Source organism: Hipposideros armiger, unplaced genomic scaffold (genome assembly GCF_001890085.2).
Source record: "Hipposideros armiger isolate ML-2016 unplaced genomic scaffold, ASM189008v1 scaffold_266, whole genome shotgun sequence".
In the NCBI taxonomy this organism is placed as follows: Eukaryota; Metazoa; Chordata; class Mammalia; order Chiroptera; family Hipposideridae; genus Hipposideros; species Hipposideros armiger.
Window position 1 is genome coordinate 1,029,334 of NW_017731616.1, and position 15,695 is coordinate 1,045,028.

At 40.4% G+C, this 15,695-nt stretch overlaps 1 protein-coding gene across 1 annotated transcript in view; it reads left to right on the forward strand.

The window, feature by feature from the left end:
• Positions 1-218: 218 nt before the first annotated feature.
• ERICH2 (glutamate rich 2) overlaps positions 219-15,695 on the forward strand; it is a 34,084-nt gene continuing 18,607 nt past the window's right edge. Inside the window, 6 exon segments of the mRNA XM_019656796.1 lie at positions 219-230; positions 1,390-1,539; positions 11,689-11,737; positions 11,960-11,996; positions 15,279-15,295; positions 15,298-15,370. Of these exon segments, the coding sequence (XP_019512341.1) occupies positions 219-230; positions 1,390-1,539; positions 11,689-11,737; positions 11,960-11,996; positions 15,279-15,295; positions 15,298-15,370 (338 nt within the window).

A 15,695-nucleotide genomic window follows, 5' to 3' on the forward strand; every position in this document is an offset into this window, starting at 1 on the left:
GTCAGACATTACCTATTTATCAGTACAAAGCAAACTCATCAAAACTAATGTTTTCAAACATATTGGTCAAGAAGGTGGCTCAGTTGGTTAGAGTGTGAGCTCTGAGCAAAAGGGTTGCTGGTTGATTCCCACATGGGCCAGTGAGCTGCGTCCTGCACAACTAGATTAAAGACAATAACTTGAGCTCAACTGCCGCTGAGCTGCAGTTGGGCAGCCGGATGGCTCAGTTGGTGAGAGCCCTTTGGCAGTTTGACACCTGCACGGGATGGTGGGCTGCGCCTCCCCGCAACTAGATTGAGAATGGTGACCTGATTTGGAGCTGAGTTACACCCTCCACAACTAAGATTGAAGGACAACAACTTGACTTGGAGCTAATGGGTCCTGGGAGAAACACACTGTTCCCCAATAAAGTTAAAAAAAAAAAAGGTATTGGTCAAGAAATGTAATGAATTTCCCTTTTCCTTGTTTGAAAGAAAAGTCTGCAAATTTCAACCTCAACTATATAAAGATGTTCCTATAATAGAGGAGGTGGTGATTTGCTATGTCATTATCAAACTAGAGATGGATTTGTCGGTGACCTCCTTGAGTTCTCCAAAGTACTTCCATTCTGGCTTTTTTCCTTTGCCTCCTCCTTCCTTCCATCCAGGGTTCCAAGGAGATTTACAGTGAATGTGGACAGATGATTAAGAAAATTTAAAAATAACGTAACTTCTGTATACTCTTTGTTCCTGAAATGGTCCAGCTGGTTCTATTTTTATAATAATAAAATAAATTAAATTAAAAATTGTCATTTATTAAGCACCTTCTACATGTCAGACCGAGCTTTATACATTTTATGTCATTTGAAGCTGACAACCATCTACAAAGGCACATATTCCCTGAGGGCACCTAACTCCAGAGGTTAAATAGCAATTATACTTCATATCATGGCTATTCAGTGAAATTCGAATCCAGATTTCATTCCAACAAACGGGCTTCCTTCAAAAACGTTGCCTGGCAACAAATCGATCCTAGTGACTTCCCCCATCAAGTGGAGAAAAACAAACTTCCTAGAAGCCAAGATTGAAGGACAATTAGAATTTTCTAATAGAAATTCTCCCCTATCTCCTGTGACCAAAGCAGTTATTTAAGCAGTAAAACCTCCCACGGCCAATGTCAATTCCACCCGGGACTTGGCCCCGGCTGGTGGCAGAGGAGGGTCCCTAGTTCTAATCACTCGAATCTGATTCTCCAGGCTACCTCAGGCTTAAGGACCAAGTCCTGCAGCGAACATTTGTTCATTTATATCCAGGGACAACCCTCTCTCCCAGCTCAAGACTTCTTTTACTCCACGAGTTTAAAACACTAACGAGGCCACGCCGCCCTTTTCCCTCTTCCCGTCAAGAATAGGATCAGGTACCGACAACGATATTTCAATTCCCTTCCCCTTCTACCCTTCTCAAAGTAACCGGTACGCGTGCGGACGTGCGATTTAGGGTGTATGCACCAAGCTCCCGGCGCGGCGGGACCCCTAGAATCGCGGGGCACTCTCCTATCACCGTCTCTTGCTTGGCCCTTCTTTGACTCCACCAGTTGGCTAGCACCCCGCTGCACCCTCGCCTTGCCCCAGCCTCTCCGCCACGCCCCCTCAGCTGGACCCCAAGCGCGGCCCGACCCCTCCCCGTCCTTCCAAAGGCTCCTTGAGCTCGCCCCACCCCAGCCCCGCCCCTTCCGCCTCTACCCAGAACAGCGCCCTGGGCTCTGACTGCTTGCGGTATCGTCTCCATGGCGACACAGCGTCTAAGGTTCCACGCTTCGAAACACGCGCAAACCTCTGAGGGCCTGGCATTTGGTGACAGCCTCGCAGGTGATTGGCGTGAGAGGGCCACAAGCGGGTAAGAGACACCGCGGCGACTGCCAGTCTCCCTCTCCCTATCCCCGCGTGCAGCCCGACTCAACTCTCACCTCGGAAGTCCCCAGACCTGACGCCTGAGCCCGCGAACTTTTCTTCACCCTCCAGGGGAGGATTCTGGGGCCGAGGCAGCGCGCGAGAAGGTAGGATCCGCGCGGCTGGAGATGCGCCTCGCACTTAGCTTCCTCTTCTGGCTGCAGTTGAGCGCTCCTCAGCGATGTTAGTCTCCACGTGGGTGTGAGTGATAACGGGGCAGTTCTGACAGCGTGTCTTCTTCACCACATACCCTGACCTGCCGATTCCCACGCTCCAACTAACTCCCCTTCTCCGCCCCCCCGCCCCCAAAATGAAAATAGCCACGTTCCATCTTGGGGCTTCTGGCCACTTCCCTCGGTCCTTGCCCTGCCTCCCTTTAAAAATGTTTTTCTTTTCACTTGTTTTTGGAAACAGGTTAATGGCCAATAGGAGCGAGCATTCACTGGCTGTGGTTAAGACGTCATTACTCTCTAGACATAACTCGCTCGGCCATAAAAAAATGTCGGTGGAATTTGCACAAATTATTTTCCTGGGGCCTTGTTTTCATCTTCTGTAAAATGAGGGGCTTGGACAACAGATCACTTGTAAGGTTCAGTCTTCAGCCTTGAGATGACGAAATTGACCTGATATTTCTAAATTCATATTGTGCTCTTTTGACAACTTAAACTACACTGCGCCCTGTAGCAATTAAATTAACACATGGCATAATTATACATTTATCATTTGACTTCCCAGAGGGCATAGGTTAATTGGATGAATCTGTTCTTCCCCCTGGAAGTTATTTTTTTTAAATAAAGCTGAAAAAGACACTGAACATGTCTTTTAATTTGTTTCATTCTCTTAAAAACCCAAATACAGTGATCCCCAAATCCGTCTTGTTATTTTTTTTTTTTCTAATTGGAGTTATTTTTTCAAAGTCAGGAAAACAACAGCACTGCTCTTTCAGCGTTAAAAGTTTACCAGACCTGAATTCCAACACCTTTGTGTGAATTTGCACTGCACTACAGTATTCCAGAGCTTTCTACCACCACCTTTGAGCGCAATCTTTTTTCCCCCCTTCTATGCCCCATCCAGTCTCAATTGTGCACTTAGATGTGCCTTTCTTAAGTCAGAGTTCACCTTCAGTGCTCTCTTTGCTAGGCTATAGGTAATAATAACAATAATAGGAGGAGGAGTTGTAATAATTGTAATTGTAGTAGGAGATAGGTACTACTATGATTTATTATTAGCTATTTATAGTAACCCTCACAATAACTCTCTATGAGGCAGGTTGTATTTTTACCCTCATTTCACAGGTGAGGAAAGTAAATCATAGAGGGGCTAAGGAACTTGCTCAAGGTCACACAGTTTGCTGGGATTTGAACATAGGCAATCTGACTCCAGAGTCTGAGCACTACATTGTGTTGCAAAGGAAATATACAAAATCTATATATAGTCACTTTTAAATATGAGTGTAAGTGATAGATGATTATTGAAACCATTTTATACACATTTGAGCTATGCAATGAAATAGTGCCCCATGTCCTATTATGTTTCCCCATTAAGCTCTAGAATGGAGGATAGTGCTTAATCAGCTCTGTCTTTCCTCACCACAGTTGCAGGGCCTGAGCATGTAGCTGTCTATGAATTCATTCTTTGCCTATTAGTATACAAGATAGCTTATAAAAACAAGTAGCACAAAAGGATAAAATAATTGCACAAGTTGGATGAAGAAAAAAATATGTCTTCCAATACTACAAGAAAAACCTAACATAAGAGTTTTTGGTGGTTTTTTTTTTTTAACTTTATTGGGGAACAGTGTGTTTTTTCCAGGACCCATCAGCTCCAAGTCAAGTTGTTGTTTTCAATCTAGTTGTGGAAGGCGCAGCTTGCTGGCCCATATAGGAATCAAACCGACAGCCTTGGTGTTAAGACCGTATGCTCTAACCACCTGAGCTAACCAGCTGCCCCCCAAAATAAGAATTTTTTGAAATCTAACTTTAAAAGTCAGTGACTCATTTTATAAAAGTTTTTTTTTGAAGCCTGTAGAATCCAAATAAAACCGGTTTGGCCCAATGGCTACTGGCTAGTGAACACTTACTTAGAGGAGTGGGGGTACTAGATGTTTTACATTCTTTTTTTTGGTACTAAATATTTATTGTCCAGTGTGCATATCTCAAATTGAACACATTTCAAGTTCTCAGTGGCCACACGTGGCTATTGGCTACCATATTGGACAGTGAAGCTCTAATTTAATACGTTATTTTCTTGTTTCCTTCCTTCTTCTTCCATTCACTCAACAGATATTTATTGAACACCAGATTATATGACATGGAGTGCAGTAGACACTAGAGATTTTTTTTTAAAGGTCACTTGAGTTTATCTGTTCTTTATAACCAAAAAAACCACTGTGTGAACTAATTGGGCCCTTGACTGGGATTTTTGATTGTCGAGAATCAATTTTTCCTCAAAGGCTGGAACTACATCACATAAAACTCAAGAATTGCTGGAAGCCCTGTTTTGTATCATGTGTTGGAAATCTGTCTGCAGTGAGAGACAATGAGGACCACATGCAGGAAGAAGCTGAGATGAACAAGGGAAAGTGCCCCTCCCCGCCCCGGCTTGAACACAGCTGTATCCACTGTGTCCTGACTTCCACACAGCTTGGGTATTCAACTCTTGGGTTCTATGAGCCATTGCTTATCTTTTTCTTTTTTGCGTAAACTAACGAGCATGCAAACAAGAGTTCAAACTAATATAGCTAAGTAGACAAGAACCAATTACTTTTTTTTTAGAAATGAGCCTATGCTGACCCCACCCTGGCCCCCAAAGTACATTTTCATTTACATAAAACAGAATATTTTCAAACATATTTAATCACAGTTATGTCTTTACAAATCATTTTGTCATGCACAATGTATATACTTATTTAACCAGACACATTTTCTGATTAATACTACCCATCTCTTTATATAAATCTTTCAATACTTTTTTTTCTTAGAAATAAATCTATATCTCCTTTTCCTCAACTCTTTCCTCAGAATCATCCCTCCCAAATCTATGGGCCTTTCTTTTGAATTATAAGAGCATTCTAAGTCAATTAAGTTACTTTATATCATTCCAATGATTTTATAATTCCATCAATATCTGAGTACCTTTAAAGTGGTGTGGGACCCACACTCATGGATAAGAACCAGTTTGTGCTCTCAAGCAACTTCCATCCTAGCAATGCAGTCATCCCACCATGCTGTAGTTATCTGCCTACATATTCCTTATTTGCATATCCTTGACTGATTCTTTTCCTCCCCCTGCTTCTTAAATATTGGTGTTTCCCAAGATTCCATCCTTGGCCTTGTCTTATTCTACATGGGCCATGCCATCCATTCTCATTTTTTTTCCAGCTACCCCATCCATCATCATTTCTCATGAGTTCTAACTCCCTTTTCAATAGAATAGAACAACACTTGATTTCATATGACCTATAGGTATCTCTAACTCAGAATTTCCAAAACCAAACTCATTATCTCCTAGAATGTGCTCCTTCCCTGGTGCCCTCATCCTAGTCATCCAGGCTGGAATCGTCAAATTCTCGTTCTTTTCCCTCACTTCTGTGTCCAGTAACTCTCAGTTTCACCTCTCTTGTTCCAAGTGTACCTTCCTGGCTTTGTACATTATCATCTTTTCCCTAGACTAGGGTTTGGCAAACTTCTGTAAAGGGCCAGATAAGAAGTACTTTAGGCTTTGTAAGCCATACGGTCTTTGTCAAAACTATTCAACTCTGCCATTGTAGTTTGAAAACTAGCATTGACAATGTGCAAACAAATGAGCATGTTTGTGTCCTGGTAACATTTCATTTACAGAAGTAGGCAGTGAGTCATGCCTGGTCTGTGGGTGGTAGCTTGCCAACCCCTGCTCTGGACCATTGTAGTAGCCAATTTTTTTTATTTTTTTAAAAGATTTTATTGGGCAATTGGGGGAGGGAACAGTGTTGGGAATCGGGGAAGGGGAACAGACAAGTTGCTGTCCTTTTTGTTCTTCAGTCTAGTTGTGGAGGACATCGCTTCACTGGCCCATGTTGGTATTGTCATCATTGTGCTCTTCCCGGCTGAGGCAGATTGGTCACCGGCCACTGGACGGCCACTCACAGCGGCTCACAGCAGCTCATGCCAGCTGCCAGCCGCTCATGGTAGCTCATGGCAGCCCACTGCAGCCGCACTGCAGCAGCCTATGCCGTCACCAGCGACTCATGGCAGCCCAGCTCCAGGTCCAGCTGTCATTCACCATCTTAGCTGTAGAGGGCTCAGTGTCACTGGCCCATGTGGGATCCGAACCGACAGCCCTGCTTCTCAGAGCTCACGATCCCAAGCCAACTCTTAACCTGCAGTAGCCTCTTAACTGGTCTCCCTAACACCCATTCTCTCTCAGATTTACCCTCCACAGAATTTCAAAGTCTTGGTTCGCTTTCCATTGCCTACTGGTTAAAGCCCAAAATCCGTATAGCACGTGACTTTTAAAATTTGCTCCCACATAGATTTCCAATTTCATCTCTTGCCATTCTCTAACACACTGCTGGACTTCTCTTCCTCTTTTGTTGACTGACTACTTGGTCTTGATTTGGTTAAATAAATGCCAGCTTCGAGTGTGAAGCCTGACTTGATCTTTCTTTCCAGAGCAGGCAGAATGAATCACTTCTCACTGTGCTCCCACAGACTATGTGAATTCTAGTATTGTATCGGGTTGTTGGAAAAGTCATGACGTATTTTGTCTATGTTTTTCAAAAGTCATTTATTTATATAAAGAACAAAGATCAATCAATGGTATATTGTTCGTTTTGTTCGATAACCTTTTGCCATCTTTCAGTGAGCTTCATAATTCCTCATTCATAGAAGGACCTGTCTTTATTTGCGAAAAACTGAACAAGATGCTGATTTACAGCCTCATCTGAATTGAACGTTCAAAACGCAAGGAGTTTTGAAGAGAGCAAAACAAGTGGAAGTTTTACAGCTCAAGGTCAGGCGAGTATGGTGGGTGTGGCAACACATCCCATCCAAGCTCCAGTAATTTTTGACGGATGATCAAACTTGTGTGTGGTCTCCCGTTGTCGCGATGGAACACAACTCCTTTACAATTAACAAGCTCTGGACGTTTCTGGATGAAGGACTCATTCAAACTGTCCAATTGCTGACAGTATACATTCAAATTAATTGTTTGGTTCCTTGGTAGGAGCTTGGAAAACACGACACCTTTAAAATTCCACCACACTGAAAGCATAACCTTCCTCTGATGAATGTCTGCTTTCGATGTCATTTGAAGCGAATCATCATGTTGGGACCAAGACTGTTTGCACACCATATTGTTGTAAATAATCCACTTCTCATTACCAGTTATCAGTTGCTTAAAAAAATGGTCATTTTCCTCACGTTTAATGAGCATATTGCAGATGTTTATATGCGCCATCAAATGAACTTCTTTGAGTTCATGCGGAACCCAAATATCGAGCTTGCTTACATATTCCAGCTTCTTCAGGAGGTCGTGAATACTTGAATGATGGATGTTCAATGTTCCTGCAATCTCTCGTGTCATGTAATGTGGGTTTGACTCAGTCAATGCCTTTATTTTGTCTTCATCAACCTTGGTGGGCCTCCCTGACCGAGGAGTGTTGTTGAGATCAAAATCACCAGCACAGAATTTTGTGAACCATCGTTGGCACTGATATTCTTGTAGAGCATTGTCACTGTAAACTTTATGCAACTTTTCACAAGCTTAACACGCATTCTTCGCATATTGGAAGTAAAACAGTAAAATATGGCAAAAATGCACAGTTTGGTCTTCCATCTTCAACTTGTTGTACAGTCTCCAAAACTCAACCAAATCGCTCAATTTTAACCACATAAAGAGGAAGGGATTAGCGGCAGACAATACCATATCCTAGAGATATTGTATAAAGTATACCTGAGGGAATATAGCAAACCCAGAGAACATGCCTCAAGCTTCATTGTGGAACTGGAAAGTTATTCAGGGACAACTCTGTTGACTGGACTCTCTCCCTCTGTCTTTCCAATTCTGTCTCCTCTGCCTGCTGACTCTCCTTGGGTATCTCCAGTCCATGAGCTCCAAAGAGGGATTTGATTGATCCTTTTTGGGTAGTATGAAAAATGACATCAGAGCTTCTTAGAGGGAAGAATTTCATACAGTACTTTGAAGATATGGTCTGTCCCATTTATATAGGAAGTTAGTACTTGTTTCCACTATCAAATTATGAGCTTCTCTTATATCCCAGAGCTTATCACAGGCATATCTGACACATAGTAGGTGCTCATCAAATGTTTGTTTTAAATAGACATTGAATGTTACATGAAAATTGGCAAGTATCATCACTGTGTTCCCATTACCACTAGGACTGGTGAAAACCATCAGGAGTGTCTGCCCATGTTCCAAAAGCCAGGGGTCGTACTTGGTAGAGACTCAAAGAGCTGATTAAATGAATGTTGTGATGTTAACATTAACCATAATCAATAGTAATAAATATACAAGGTACACACCTGTATACCATTCTTTCTGGATACCTTGACCCCAGTTTGAATAGATACCACAGGGTGGAGAAGAGAATTGAAGTAACACAATGCCAACATACTGCTTACATGCCTGTAAGAGATGAATAAACAGAGATACAAATGGTATTGCTAAATTTTATTTATTTATTTTTAATATTTTTTTTAATTGGGGGGTTGGGGGATGGGAACAGCGCTGGGGAATTGGGGAAAGGGGAACAGGCAAGTTGTTGTCCTTTTGTTCTTCAGTCTAGTTGTGGAGGACGTTGCTTCACTGGCCCAAGCTGGCACCATCATTGCGCTCTTCCCGGGCGAGGCAGATCAGTCTCCAGCTTCTTGACAGCCACTCACAGTGGCTACTGGCCGCTCACATTGGTTGCTGGCTACACACGGTAGCCCATGGCAACCCACTGCAGCAGGGGCTGCAGCCTTCGCTGTCACTGGCGACTCACAGCAGCCCAGCTCCAGGTTGAGCTGTTGTTCAGCATCTTAGCTGTAGAGGGCAGTGTCACTGGCCCTCATATGTGGGATCCGAACCAGGGCCCTCTGGCATCCCAAGTCAGCTCTTAACCATTGCGCCACTCGGCCGGCCCTGGTATTGCTAATTTTAAATTGTAGTTTTAAAAAAATAAATGCTATATTTATTTTGTTCAAAGTTCAAGAGATACATATGGACATAAAGTTAAAACTCCCTCCCTCCCCAGTCATGCAGCCATCCCTGTTCCTTCCCAGAGGCAACCAATATTATCAGTTTCTTTTCTGGAAAGCATTTCCTTTCAGAGATACTTTTTGTATATCATAGTCATTTCAAAAATACGTATTACCTATACAATGGCTGTACCTCATTCTGCTCAGCTTACCAGTCACTGCTGTAACTTTTTCTGTGTTCCCAATTACTCTGCTTTTTCCCTGGAGTCAGTGATCTTTCTGAGCAAATATCATTACTTTGGGGTTTATGTGATTTGTTAATTAATTAATTAATTAAAAGTTTTCAGAGCTAGCCTGCTTGTCTCAATCACAGTAAAGCCTCCTTTTTGTTTCCTTAAGTAATCAGCCCCACTTTCCGGTTTTTCCTTTAGATAAAACATCGAGTTGTTTCTATAGTGTCCCTCCTATGTGCCAGGAGCTGTGCTAAACACTTTACCCCAATCATTCTATTTAATCCTTATAATGATCCAGTGAAATTGACACAGTGTGATCCCTGTTATACAGATGGAGGAACTGAGGCCTAAAGAAGTGAAATAACTTACCCAAGCTTACCTGGCACGTGGCAGAACTGGGATGTAAAGCCAGTCTCTTCACTCAAGAGCCCCAACTCTTGAGTATTCCTCTGTACTGTCCCCTAGGAATTCACTTTTATGAAAGGAGATCAAATGGACACTTCCTAGGCAATGATAAAGTCAGACACAGCAGAGCCTGCGTTTCTTTCAAGAACTGGGATTTGCCCACTCTAGGTTTTTCTTGTACCAGGTGAAAATGGGAAGAGAATTATATGCACTAATATTTCATCCAGGTAAAGGGTGGACTGTAGCAATCCATAAAGATCCTACAGCTAGAAAGGAGATCAGGGCTCTAAATATAAAGAGACATAAGGGTATCCAGACATAAGGGTATCCACAGGATTGTAGAAATCTGTAGAGGCCTCACTTGGTTCATCATCGCATTGTTTCAGCATCTGAGCTCTATCGACTGTCCTACAGAATCAGGAGTAAAATCTTTCATTTATCCTAGATTTTGCTCTTCTACAACTTGTGTTTCCCAAAAAGAGCCTTGCTTTTATGATAGACTTTAGTTCTGTGTGAGCTTCTCACAGGGATATTCAAATTAATAACATAATGTCTGGCTTGGTTAGGGTTGCCCAAAAAACAAAGCTTGAGGCAAGAGTTTAGGTACTACTGCTTTATTCAGGGGTGCAGATCAGTGTGAATGAGCTGGATTTAAAAAGAGGAAAACTTAATACAGAATAACAAAGTTTCCCTTTTATTGTCCACAGTTTTGGCCCTGAATTTTGTATTCCAGAAATCCCTAGATATGTACTATTAATAATTGTAAAAGTCTGTCTTGGGGTGTGGGGACAAGTGTTGGAGGAGGGGGACAAGTGAATTGTTACCAAGTAAGTGTGGCCTTTTTCATACATAAAAAAAAACCTCATTAGTTGATTTTTCTCCTTGTGATTAGAATGCAATTTATACAAATACATAAAGGGCTAAGTTATAGGAAAATCAGTTTACATAGGGCAACTTAGGAAAGGTAAATATTTACGGAGAAAGCATTTTACCTTATTAGTATTAATAAACACAAGGGAACTTAAAAGTTAAGAATTATATTTTTAAATGTATGTTTGGATAAAAATGAAAGGTTAATTTCTAAGTGTATTTGTTGAAATAATATTTTATTAAAAATACTATATCTTGAATGGAAAAATTTCTTGTTCTGGCTTATATGTACTCTATAAAGGTGCTTTTCATAACATGAGTGAACTGGAATGTGGCAGATGGTTTAGATTACATCTTGTTTTGTCTTGTTAAAGTGGAGGAGAAAAGAGGTGGTGTGAACGTGAGCCAAGCTGATTTATGATTTTTAGGGTCAGCTCAGTGGGGAAAGGTGAGTCTTGAACCTGCCGTTGATTGCATTTGGATCTAGATCTAGAGACCAAGTTACGAGTATATAAAACCAAAATAGTAACAGAGAGTTAGAGGCTTATTTAATACATCACTTTACTAACTTGCAAAATTATTCCTATAGCTTTTTTTACAAAGACTCCAAGGTGAAATGGGGAGAAAGAGTTGAGTTCTCTAGACTTTTTTTGTAAAACGCAATTTCATAATCCAGAAGAATGAGGTTTTTCACTTAGGATGGAAATAATGCTGCCAAATACAAAAACAAAATACATACTTAATACTCTACTGACAAACTGAGTTCTGCATTCTTTGTTAGTTACATTCTGAATTTATGCAAGTGTTTAAAGACTTGCATAAATGAAGTAAATATTTTGGTTTTTGCAGGAGTTATCTAAGCAAGACAGATGCTATAAAGAGTACATAAACTATTTTTCAGGGTGTTTTAAGTTCTATTTTACTATCAATTTATATAGTTTTTGAATAATTGTTTTAGTATAAAATTACATTTTATCCTAGATAAAGAAATGTTTATATAAAGGCTATGAATAAGTTATTTCAAATACTTCAAATGAGAATAATAATTCTAGTTCTTATTTCTGCTTCTATTTAGGCACCAAAATATAGACAGAATGGCAGATTGCTAGTGTTTGATCCAAATGGTAAATGATTTATGTAAAAAGAATATGTTTAACCACCATTTTGTCCTAAATGTTAAGAAGATAGTCCACTGGAATGTTTGAGTGTGGTTGAAAGACTTAGCAATTAAATTCTTTATTATTGTCTGTCATTAAAAAAAAATGTCTAAGTATCTGCCATCAGGAATTTCTATTAGGAACATCACTATTGATAAAATACTGAGTTTTTTTTTTCTTTTCTTTCAGAAAAAGTGATGATTGAACCAAATGAAACAATGTCAGAGTAAGAAAATGTCTGGTTGTGCAGCTGATCTATGGCATGCCTTTTGAACAATTAGAACTAGATATGCAATCATTTGCCACCCAATTAAATTTGAAAGGCCAGAAATGCATGGAGTAGCACTTTAGCTTTTGCTTCAGTCAAAGCAGTTGTTACTAGATAAAAGGACATTTTAAATGAAAAATGAATTTGGATAAAAATGTAGAGATATAGATAATCACTTCCACTTTTAAATGCTTGAACACCAACTATTCTGTATTTTACTTACATAATTTTCATTCCTCATTCCGATTTCTCTTTGATACTTGCTCATTTCTTTCAGAATATCCCTTTAAATCAATATTTACTTTAAAATTAAACAGACTCTTTATTTACTATGAGATGAATCATGACTACTAAATAAGGAAACTATATAATCACCCCAAGTAGTTGAAGAGATTGATGTTAGAAAGAATCAGAGTAGCAATTTAGTAGCTAAATATTAAGTACCTGCTTTGTTCAAGGCATTGATTCTGATCATTCATCAAGTCCTTCCTGATAAGATCACCACCTACTCCCTGAAAAAAAAAATGCTATTATTTATTCCATGAAAAATTACACTTTGAAAATTGATCATAAAGCACATTCATAGAGATCAGTTATTGACAAGTTGGTAGGCACCCATTCTGGTGGGATTCTATTCAAATTAATATTATTTTTATTCTGAATATTATTGGCTATATGAAAAATTAAAATTAGAATCCACCTTGGCTTTGTTGTAAATTATATATTAAATACATATTTTTATATTAGACAGTAATATATAACAGATCAATGATGAAAATCGGTTTATTTCAGATTAAATGTTATAACAACCAGAAAAAAATAAATGCCCTGTTAAGAATATTAATCTATGGGGCCCGCTGAGTGGCTCAGTTGGTTAAGGGTTGGCTTAAGAGCACAAGCTCTGAGCAACAGGGCCGCCGATTCAATTCCCACATGGGCCAGTGACGCTGCGCCCGAGCTGAGCTGTCGCTGAGCTGCCAGCAGGTGGCAGGATGGCTCAGCTGGTGTAACAACAAGATTGCCTGTTCCATGGTGGGCTACGCTCACCACAACTAAAACTGAACTTGGCACCTTGAGCTGCGCTGCCGCCCAGATAGCTCAGTGGATAGAGCATGTGCTCTTAACAACAAGGCTGCTGGTTCGAATCCTGCATGGGATGGTGGCTACGCCCACCCTCAATTAAGAGAACACAGCACCTTGAGCTTAGAAGCCACAAGCTGCCTACAGGAAGCCAGATGGCAACTGGCGCCCTCCACAACGAAGACTGAAGAACAACAACTTAGCTGGTCCCCTTCCCCAATTCCCCAACACTGTTCCCCTCCCCCAACTCCCCAATAAAATCTTAAAAAAAAAAATCTATACGTAAATAAATAAATCCTATTATGTGGTTGAAAACATTTAAATTTAAAAATCTAAGACAATTTTAGCCTTTGAGGGAAATATAACTTGCAATAATAATGACAGAAGTTAGTAGGTCATTAATAAAATAAATTACTGTTTTGTCTACTATGACCCCAATGTTCTTACACTGTGATAGCAGTGTTGGAACTGGAGCAAGGAGCAATGCATGTCCTGAGATAGTTAAACCCCAGGGATAAATCAAATGCAGCCTGGGCAAAAACAGAAAAGCAGAGTGACTACTTGTTCTCTTTGTTATTTTTTTTTTAAAGTCATCGTCAGCTCTAATGACATTTTTTTTTTAATTGGGGAATTGGGGGAGAGGAACAGACAAGTTGCTGTCCTTTTGTTCTTCAGTCTAGTTGTGGAGGATGTGGCTTCACTGACCCATGTTGGTATTGTCATTGCGCTTCTTCTCGGGTGAGGCAGTCACTTGTCAGCCATTGGACGGCCATTCACAGCAGCTCACAAAAGCTCACACCCACTGCCAGCCAGCCCCACTGCAGCCTACGCCATTGCCAGCAACTCAACGGCAGCCCAGCTCCAGGTCGAGCTGTTGTTCACCATCTTAGCTGTAGAGGGCGCAGCGTCACTGGCCCTCATGTGGGATCTGAACCGGGGCCCTGCTGCTCAGAGCTGGCGTCCCAAGGGAGCTGTTAACCAACGTGCCACTCCGCCGGCCCACTACTGTTCTCTTGATCTTACTAATGATTGCATCTGCTTATCAAACTATTGTACTTTTTACAAGGTTATGATGATCATGTTCCCTTTAATTTGCTTGCCAAGAAGAGTTTGGGTTGAGATTGGCTGTTGTTTGAAGTGGGGATAGGAAGGGATGGTTATTGTAGCCAGTAAGCTTCACCATTGTGCCTCTTTGTCACCTTAGGTACCTTACCCAGAGTTAAAGGCAAACAGGGTCAGTCCTGGAAAAAAAAAAGATCAAGTAAGAAAATAGAAAATCCTGGGAGACCTTTGCTGGGGGAACAGTGTGGCTGAACTGCAAGTTGATGAATTTTCTCAGTGTGGCTTCCATTCCACTTTCCACCCACTGCTGGCTCCATAGTCTGACTAGCAAGTGGAATTTGCCAGACGGTCCTATCCAGCTTGTGTTAGGGAAAGTTAGAAGTTTACTTTCCCCACCAGTTTTTTGCCTTAATCTTCTAATTGATTCTTCATCCTAGTTTGAGCCATAAGGACTTTATAAACCACAAGTTTCAAACTTCTCTGCATACAAAACCCACATTTATATTTTCCTTTCCCCCCCATAGATCCTATGTGTAAAAAATATTGTCTGCAGGGCCAGCCGAGTGGCTCAGTTGGTTAAGAGCTCGTTCAAGAGTTTGATCTCTGAGCAACAGTGGTTTGATGCCCGGCCTGAGCTGAGCAGCCACTGAGCTGCCAACAGGTGGCAGATGGCTCAGCTTAAAAAACAAACAAAAAAATACTGTCTGCCCAACAAATTGCGTTTAATTAACAAAATTTTCAGTAGTAAAGGTAAAATGGAGGGTGCCAAAAAATGTATACACATTTTAAGAAAGGAAAAAACTGTATTAAAATTGTGATAATATATACCAACAACAAAGATGAACACAAGTCATGTGTATACATTTTTTTTGGCACTCCTGGTTTATTTTTAATGCTGGACAAAATTTTATAGGTCTTTGATCTGTTGGGTTTTTTGGTCAAGCTTTTGAGATGTGAGGTGGAAATGGCTGAAGCAGAACCACAGCACTCAACTCGATGAGGTTGAAAATATCATATGTATATGTTATTCCATAATATGTTTTATCTTTTCTAAAATGAATGAAAGTTATTTTTTTATTCCCATTTTTACACTTTAAGTAAATGCCTCTTTGGACATAACCAAGATTCAGCAAACTTTACACGTCAACAATATAAATTTCTCTAAATGTAGCTAAGACATTCTTAGAAAAGTAAGTTTTAATTAATTTTTTTAGGCCCATGTTTGACAAATTATAAATCATTTTAAAACAAAGTTTAAAATATAAACTTCCTGAAAAACTTGTTAATTCCAATAGAAATTGGGGGACATTTCATAAATATGCCCAGTGCTCTTAACGAAGGAGTAATCCTAAAACCTAGGTTATCTACCCTCTAGCATAAATATATTCCAGAGAGATAATTTACTTGACTAACTCTCCAGCCTTAGCAGATACTAAATTAAACATCTTCCATTTCCAAAAGATATTACATAAAATTTTGAATGTTTCCTCAATTGTAACTATTTAAACAGATCTT